Below are 10,078 nucleotides of genomic sequence, written 5' to 3' on the forward strand. Positions count from 1 at the left end.
CTCATTGTTATCACTAGGTCTGGGATCAAATTGACGACAATTAACTCTGTGACAGACCTTTACAGCTACAACATACCACAGTGCCCATCTCACATGAACATTGTAAACATTCTAAAGGTAAAGTTTTTCTTTTTAAACTTTCTGAAATTAATTTCAGAGCTGTATTATACTGAGTTATTTTCTTTGTCAATGAAAAACTTGAAATTGGGTTACAAGGTTCTGCTAGTAATCAGAGGCGGTCATGCGTAGTTATTGACCCAATCTCATTAAAATACTGTTTTAAATTGTAGACTTTATTTTTTATTCTATTCATTCATATAAAACCAATTTATTACAATTTTATAATAAAATGTATAAAACTCCGACTTCGAGTTTTGACTAGCATATGAGAGTGAATTTATGGAAAATACGGAGGCTTATATATGTATAGTTCACAAGCAGTATCATAATATAGATTTGTGACGAGAAACTAATAAGTAATATAAATAGGGCCTACTTAATACCCTATAAAGTGTTTTCACAATTGGTTTAAAAATTAGAAGTTTAAGTGGCTGAATCAATACAAAATTATATTTTCAATGGGCTGCTAATGTGCTCAAAGGGGTTCTGTTCGCGGATATAATGTTGATCCCACTCAATTTATATTATTGATATACACTTGTAACGTCCTCGGATGTAGGTGTGTATGTACTAGGTTGTTGGCGTTCATCAAGTCCCCATGTGTCGGTATTGAAACATAATATGCGTCCTCGGCTGATTACATTATCGCGATATTGTACCATACATCAATTTTTATACGCCCACATTTTCATGTCCACAATTGTCTGTGAATGAAATATAGGTTTAACACCCCAAGATCCCGGTTCCTTTCGATATTGGCATGTATCGGACCGTAACTTCATAGACTATGGCCCCTGAATGTAGGAAAAGTCACGATTTTAGCTTGTGAACACTGTAGAGGACACAATTTGTATCCGATTTGGTTTAAACCTGAAATGTATGTTTATAACCCCCAAATCTCGGTTCCTGTCGATATTCGCGCATATCGGGCCATAACTTCCTAAATTATAGCCCCTGATTGTATTATTTATATATTTTTCAAATCGTTTGATGTACTAGAGTTCAGACATAACTGTGTTTTTTAGTTACATGCAATATTTATCAAGACCTCGATTAGAAGCATCCAGTCAAAGTCCTCGGTTTACACCATAAACATGTATGTGTGTGTGAGAGAGAGAGAGCCATATAGAGAAAAAGAGAGAGAGAGAGAGAGAGAGAGAGAGAGAGAGAGAGAGAGATGGTGTTTAACGTCCACTCGAAACAAACTACGTCATTTCGGGACTAACATATGGTTTAATTATAATTCAATAATTCGCTTGCGCATAGGGGTGTTTAGCAGTGGGAGGAAACCGGAGGACCCGGAGAAAACCCACGAGGTGGACAGGCAATCCCAAACCGAACTGAATCATTTTTGAACTGATATTTCTATTAGAGATTTAACTTTCACATTTTTGTAGCAGGGGATTCAGATTCCCCAAAAAGACAACCAGCTGATTTAATCAAAATCAATTTTATGAATGATAATATTCATGGATTTGGGTAAATCTTGTTACCCATATGAGTTCACAATTTTAATGACAATATCAATGCTGAAATTATTCATGAAGTTAAGATCAATCCCTTTTAAAATTTATACAGTTCAAACAATAACTCTGTATCTTGGTAACAGTCATGGAGAAACTTGTGTTAAAGTTAACTTTATTTATGTATGAATAATTTGTGTATTACTCAGAAATACCTATTTAAAGATATATTATGGGAGATTAGATAAAGAGCTGGTAGTTTGTATAAACTAGATAATGTAAAGGGAATTTGTGTATTACTCAGAAAGACCTATTTAAAGATAGAATTCGAAATAAAATGCCGAAGTGCCGCTGCCCCGGCAATATTTACTTCATTGCACACTGGCCTTTGCTACTCGTCATTTACCCCAGTTGGTGCAGACAAATAGAAAGTTACGCCCCATTTCATTTCAGAAAGCTGATTTCCATGGCTAAATCTATTTGTTAAGGCCAGCTCAATTTTTGTCAAGGTCGCTGAGATGTATAAATTAGGACAGGTGATTGTTGACGAGTTTGTAGGTTAGGGTTGGAGTAAGCATTCGGGCTAGGTCCAGGGTTAGTGTTGAGATTAGCACCCGTTGATTTCCATACGAGTTATTATATTATGCCATAAATCAGGATTAGTTGGAAACCTCAAACTTTCATCTCATATTACTCACATCGGTTATCTATTTCAAAATACCCCTTCTTACTTAGAAATGCTTCAATAACTCCTATTCCTCAAATTAGTCGGAGGTCCTTGTAGTTTTTGTTCCAAAAATAAATCTCTGATCTTCATGCTTGTTAGTAGAACCTATGTTATTTTTGTATTCAAACGGTCTTCTCTGAAACAGATCGCACTACACGCAAAACAAAAATCTACAAGATAAACCTGCGGACAAGACAGAAAATAGACATTGCAAAAAGAAACAAATATCAAATCAAGTGAATGGATCCGGGGGCCAGCCGTAAGCGTCCACTGCACTGTACAATTCCGGGCCTGTTATGGTACAGGCTTCACTAACAAGAGCATCGCTAACGCTGCAATATACGTCCACATTCCGGCTTTGATTGATATGGTACTTTTTAAAATGAAGAGAATGAAATATGAAATGGCTGTAATATGATCAGAGGCAAAGAAGGCTCGGCGTTGGGTTTGTTTTGCCAAATTTACAGACAAAATACTAACAAAAAAATGGGTATGACACTGCCCCAGGAGGTCGGGGCAAGCATCAAAATAAATAGTTGCTGTCTTTACGGTATAAGGAATAAATATGCAAAGTTCCAAGATGACCCATTCAGAATTACAGCCTGTAGACGATAAATACAAAAAATAGGCGTGGCTCTGTCCGTAGGGGTTGGATATAGAAACAATATAAATAGGTACCACCCTGTTATTGAAATGACAACATCAATAGTTGCCGTCCTTTGGGTATAAGGAATAAGTATACCAAGTTCCAAGATAATCCATTCAGAATTGTGGCCTTTGGCCGCTAAAGGCAAAAATTGGACGTGGATCTGCCCCTGGGGGTCGGGGCATTTACCAAAATCAATAGTTGATGCCCTTAGGCTATAAGGAATACATATGCCGAGTACCAAGTTGATCCATTCAGAATTACGGCCTGTAAACGATAAACACAAAAATTGGGCGTAGCTCTGCCCCTGGGGGTCGGGACATGCAGTTGTCGTCCTTAGGCTATAAGGAATACATATCCCAAGTTCAAAGACAATCCATTAAGAATCGTGACCTGTAGGCAACCCACAGAGACACAAAGAAAAAATGTGTGTGACTCTGTCCCTGGGGGTTGGGCAATCACCAAAAAACAACACGGGGCATCCTTAGGGTATAAGGAATAGGCATGCAAAATTTCAAAAGGATCTGTTAAGAATTGCGGCCTGTAGGCGACACAAAACACACACACAAACATTGGGCGTGGCTCTGTCCCAGGGGGTCGGGCATGCACCAAAAATAATAGAGGCCAGCCTTAGGGTATAAGGAATAAGTATAAAAAAGTTTTCAAGGTGATCGATTAAGCATTGCAGGCTGTAAGGGACATACAGACACACAAAAAGAAAATGGGCGTGGCTCTGTCCCTGGGGGCTGGGCATTCACCACAAACAATGTTAGAGATGTTCCTTAGGATAGAAGGAGTAAGTAAGGGGCCACTGGGGGTCGGGCATGCACCAAAAACAATAGGGATCATCCTTAGGGTATAAGGAGTTAAGAATTGTGGCATGTAGGCGACACACAGACGCACAATAAGAAAATAGGCGTGGCTCTGCCCCTGGGCAAAGCCCTGTATAGAGAAAGTTACGACAACTTATTTACAGGCGCCATTTTGGGTCCCAACTATGACGCCATAAAAAACTATGACGTCATGGCGTTATATAGCTTTACTTAACAAAATGTTTTATTTTTTTTTCTTGGTATAACGTTTTACGGCTACAATTTATCCTAAACAAATGGAGGAAGGCCACCATTAATTTCCCCATTGACTTCATTGTTAATTCTGGCCTCTTTGCCCACCTCCAACTTTTCCCCAAATTTTCATTGGGCTGAATTCTTTTCACTACGGACAGAGAGGAAGAAATGGTCATGTCTTTGCACTAAAATTTGTATGAGGTTGACCACAAAAATTTTGAGATACACAAACTTGAAGAAGCATACTAAAAACATGTAACTAGTTGCCGTACATGTCACCGTAGCCAACCTGATAAACCCATTATCCTTCAGCCTCAAAATCATGAATATTTACCAAAACCTGACAGAAAACGTTAATTCAAACCCTCATCATCCATTCTAGACCAAAAAATCAACAAAAATGGGCATGCAAAAGGGGAGAAAAGAGACACAGAGAGAATTGCTATAAATAGACGAATTACAATTTGTGGGTATCGAGATGGTGAAATTTAATGGTGGTCTGCCTCCTATATGGTTTTATAAGTTCATATATCATCAAAATTCTTTTCTTTATAGCTTCACGTTTATTTTTGCAACATTATTATAATACAGAATCACAAAAAATAATTACTGCAGAAATGGTGACCCTTTAAAGTTATGCACTGTTTTGTATACCGGTTTGAAGCTCAGGTCCATGTGCCTTTTGTTCTAGAATTGATGATTCTTTCTTAATTGTGTCAAAATGTGAGTTCTGCGAAAAGATTTAAAGAGTTTCAAACAAGTCAAATCAAAAATATTCAAATTATTGAAATATTTTTCAAAAATTGACTATCTTTTACCTTTTTCTACAAAATGGTCCAAAACAAAACAACATTAATTTGGTAATAAAAGGGCAGCGATAATCTCAAAAAATGAATTTCGAGGATTCTGAATGGTAGAAATTCAAAATGGCCCGCAAAATAAAATCCATATTGGTGGAATATTAATTAATCGACATTTCTTTCCGTTTGGTATAACTTGTAATATGTGGTATATTAATCCCGAAATGGCATAGTTGCTCTTAAATGAATATATTGTTAAGGCGCTTTAAACATCTAGATGGAATAGACTTAGTGTAGAAAAATCTAGGTGTATTGAAATGTTGGCAGTAAAGATAATTTCATAGTTTTTAGTTACACATTGCTAACCAACCACCCATGGGTCCTTTAATGACAATAAATCATATACTTTATTCAGCTCGACGCAATACTTAAAATGAATAGATGCAGTTCGTTTAACTTGAATGTAGATATTATATATCTATGTTGAATATATAGAACCTTTTGGTTGAATCATGTCATAAAATTACACGTATCTTATTTCATAGTTTTACGTATTTGTCGACATTAAGGTGTACTTGTTCTATTGTTCCATTTAGCCTTTACTTGTTTCACTTGACTAAACAAAACATTTTCTAAGAATGTAGGCATTTATAGATTGAACAAAAAGCTTATAAATGTTGAGATGTGTGGAACATGCTCGAACAAATCTCAGACACGATATATGTTTGATACTAGTTGAGCATCAGAACAACACGATTATTTCATGGAAATGGGGCGCAAATACTAAGCCAACTGCGTCTCCTTCACTGGGCCCCTTCAATGTATGTCTACCTGTGGAATAACATGTACATTATTTGAATCTGTTAAATTTGTGCGGTTTATATATTTAATTAATATTATTATTTACACGCGGGTGGGGAGTGATAACGTCTTACCCCAAACAAATTGCAAAAGAAACCAGAAAGTTTCAGAGAGCGATATCTCGTATCACATATGACTGATGAAATATATGCCCGAAACATATGGAAGGGTGTCGCTGCCAATATTAAATGCTCTGCTACAATGTCTTTTCCACTGATTATATGTAAAAAGTACAATGTACAAAGTCCTAATACCTCTAAGGTAGGAGTTAAATGTAAAACGTCAAATGTTAAGTGTTAAATGACAAATGTTTTGTGGGAAAATGCTATTTTTGACGTGTCAACATTTTACATTTCTCTCATTACATTTTACATTTGCGCTCTGCCACATCCCATTTGTCATTCACGCTTTCTACATAGCAACTTTCGCACAGTATCAACTTTCATATGCAAATGGCAAACACATACATATTATATAAGTATAATAAAATATAATGGGTGAAAATGTACAGTAAAGACAAGTTAAAAATTAAACGTAATTTTGAACTATAAAAAAACGAAACGAAATAGGATCTGTGTTTTAATCAGATTGCTGTATCCCAGTGGTATTATTCCGTTCTACTCCACTATAAACTGAGTTCATTCACGGGGGAGACACGTGGTCAAATTATCCACCCTCAATACCACTCGGCAAATCTCGACCGATTCCGTTACCCTACATCTAATCTAGGCTGTATGACAGTAAGTGATATGTACCTACGCCCATACATTTGCGATGCGGCTGCCGGTTTACTTTAAACAGGAAAACGTGTCGCTTTTACAAAAAAGTCCCAAATTGCGTCTTTTGTAGAGTGTATATACCTAAATGAGCAGAGATATTGTCTCAAGGCTGCTGGTTTGATAAAATTCCCTGGTAATTCCCCAAACCCAATGCCAAACGTGACGTTTGTTGATATAATACACTCTCCACAGAAATCTCCATGGGGGGCAGACATTTTTCATTCGGAACCTTTAAAATAGTTCAAATAAGGCGGAAATGATGCGTAGAATCTGTCGAGGTTTGCCGAATGCCCTCAATACTTGTGCAATTTTTATCGACCAATCGAGTGGTTGAAGGGAAGTAACTCGCATTTTATTAATAATTGAAATAACATCAACCAATGGCCCAAACCATTCAATATCTAAGCCATTCTTTGTTCGGTCTGTTGATTTTTATGTGAATAAATTTCTAAATAATAATTTATATACCATTTGAAGCGAGAAAAAAGGGCCCACAATAATCAGATATAGCTTTATATAATGCATCTTTAACCAATATAATTATTTAGTTTCTTCTTCTTTCTTATGTATTTGTAATCTTGTTTTAATTTTTAAATTCAGATTTTACGAAAAAGGCACTATGACGGAAAATCGAAAACGTAAACTAGTCATCATCCTGATCATGGTTTTAACGGTGATACTTTACCTGACAAATCTGAAAGCCACCAATGACGTATTCGTAAAATTTCTGAAAGGAGAGACGCCTCTTAATTCATCTAAGGACGATACGGAGGCCACCAATGAGGTGTTCGTAAATTTTTTGAAAGAAGCGATGCCTCTTAATTCATCTAAGGACGATACGCACTCAATACACGCCAACAATGTGAAATCAAAACATTCCAACAATCCCAAGTCAGAACACTACAGAAACCCGAAATCAGAATATCCCAGCAATCTGAAGACAGAACACTTACAGCCAGAACATCCCAGCAACCCGTATATTTTAACAAATGTATCATCGCATCTCAACACTAGAAGTTCTAATAAATCTAGGTCTAATAAAAAGAGACGTATTACAATACATTGGTATAATAGACCATCTGGGCTATCTTCACAGACACTAAGAAATTGGTTTTCCCAATGTAACGATTCTTGTATATACACTGAGGATATCAACAGTGATATTCTAATTTTCGATGGCGACTCATTAGCTGGAAACCCACCAGTCAGGAGAAATCCAAATCAAGTTTGGGTCTTTCGCGAGATGGAATCACCGGTTATTACTTCTTCTCACCAATGGCTCAAGCCGTCATGGCGGAATAAATTTAACAGAACGTTTACGTATCGCGTAGATTCGGATCAATTTACTCCATATGGTTTTTATAGAAAAAGAAAAGAGCCCCTAAAGAAAAATATCACGGCCATCATGAAACAGAAGTTCAAACTGGTATCTATATTTTCCAGTAATTGTGGTGTACCGAGTCAACGTGAAAAATATATCAACTTGTTACGAAAGTACATACCCGTTGACTTCTATGGAAGATGTGGCAATCTAACGTGTCCTAAATCCCACGACTGTTTTATATCAAATGCGAAAACTTACAAATTCTATCTGTCCTTTGAGAACAGTCTGTGTAGAGATTACGTATCTGAAAAGTTCTTTCGCCCTGAATCACTAGACATTGTCGCCGTAACGCGGGGTGGGGCAAATTATTCAAAAATAGCCCCAGCAAAAACTTACATTGATACAAGCGATTTTAAATCAGTAAAAGACTTGGCTAATTTTCTTCTATACTTGGATAGAAATGATACAGCCTATAGACAATACCTTGAAAATAAACAGAGTTATGAATCTATATATAGTTGGTTCGGAACTGGAGACAATTCCATGTTTATGCACAAACTAAGTCATTGTGGTTTATGTTACAAGGCCAGATTGTGGCTTAATGAAAAAAAAGTGTACGATAATATTGGTGATTGGTACGAGAAAGAAATATGTCATAAGCCTGCAGATATTCATTAAAATACGAAACGTTTGTTTTTAGATACAATGAGAGGCTCTTCATTTAACATTATAAACTTGTGTCTTTCTCATTCAAGTGATGTCGAGTGGACGTTAAACCCTATTTCATACCCTACCCTCATTCATTTTGAAAATGAGAGAGAGAGAGATGGGGTTTAACGTCCACTCGACACAAACTATGTCATTTCGGGACTAACATATGGTTTTTAATTTTATTTCAATAATTTTCTTGCGCATAGGGGTCTTTAGCAGTGGGAGGAAACCGGAGAACCCGGAGAAAACCCACGAGGTTGGACAGGCGACCCTACTCCTTGTCACGTACAACTGGGGATTCGAAACCACGCCAGTCGACTCCATGACAGACTTTATGATACAGCGCGCGCACGCTAACCATTCAGCCATCCACCCCCCCCCCCCTATTTTGAAAATGAAATGTATAGTATAATTATAACCATTCGCTAAGCCAAAAAGAGATTTTTCGGATCATGGACCGCCATGAAACCCAGCTCCTATGATGTGAGTATTAAACATATTTGATGTAGGCCTACAAATTAGGTTTTAGCATTTAGGAAATTTTATATAGAAGAAATAATATGTGTTATTGTTTGAGAAAAGGTGCAATACTTATTTCACATTTACAGTCGTCCTGCGCAAGATCTAACAAGGACAGCTGTCAGGTCGTTCGGATGGGACGAAAAACCGAAGACCCGTGTATACACTGGCGTTGCACGTAAAAGATCCCTTGGCAGTTGGAATTCGATATAAGATTAGGCCATACTGCCTCATCGCAAACGGTATGGCGTATGCCCGTCTTCATTGGTCCAGTAGGAGCAAAACAGTTGGACGTTAAACCCCATTTCATTTTATTTCATTTCAGTCGTCGTGATTCACAACCGTGGTTCCAGGGCCTTCTAATATCCAATATATTTAACACCCTGTCCGCGCAACGGCAACAGGATGCTGTTGTCATTTCTAGCCGTTTCCGAATGTCCAGTAATTCTCAACCGGTGTGCCGCGAGATTTTCCTAAATGTGCCGCTAAATTTTGAACGGCACACAAAGAAAATTTCTCACTAAAGAAGCCAGATATTTAACTGATGAAATTCGAAACACTGCAATAAAGTAAGTTAATGGCTGTGTTGTTCTTTATTCAATTTGTGTCATTCTATGTATCTATGACTACTCTGTGTCTACGGTTGTATATTTTTATTTTGCAAAATTGAAATATTTTTCATATATATTTAGCCAGGTGTGCCACTATTTTGTCATGTGTTCCAAGGTGTGCCATTGGCAAAAAAGGTTGAGAACCACTGCGATAACCAAACAGTTCTATTATTAGTAAACTAATGTCCAGAAGAAAGTATACTCATTTCGTGCTGCATCAACCTAAGTGGTTTTTTCATTGTATCCGGTATTTGAGTACAATGTCAATTTGTTTCACATTTTTTGCTTAGAAATGTTAAGTTTGGACGCAAGAGACAAAGTCGGTAATGTTTTATCAAATGTTTTAAATCTAAACAAAACTTAGTCCCATTTTTAGTGTGTATACTCTGTTTTGGACATTAGCATATAGTCGTTTTTTCATTGTATCCGGTATTTGAGTACAATGTCAAT

General features: G+C 37.0%; 1 protein-coding gene across 1 annotated transcript; it reads left to right on the forward strand.

The window, feature by feature from the left end:
- On the forward strand, positions 1 to 8,493 carry LOC126808491 (3-galactosyl-N-acetylglucosaminide 4-alpha-L-fucosyltransferase FUT3). The gene is made up of 2 exons (XM_056102549.1): positions 1 to 117; positions 7,064 to 8,493. Exon 2 carries the CDS (start codon positions 7,083 to 7,085, stop codon positions 8,463 to 8,465), a length of 1,383 nt encoding a protein of 460 aa, XP_055958524.1. The 5' UTR covers positions 1 to 117; positions 7,064 to 7,082; the 3' UTR covers positions 8,466 to 8,493.
- Positions 8,494 to 10,078: the final 1,585 nt, after the last annotated feature.

This window comes from Patella vulgata, chromosome 1 (assembly GCF_932274485.2).
Source record: "Patella vulgata chromosome 1, xgPatVulg1.2, whole genome shotgun sequence".
Lineage (NCBI taxonomy): Eukaryota > Metazoa > Mollusca > Gastropoda > Patellidae > Patella > Patella vulgata.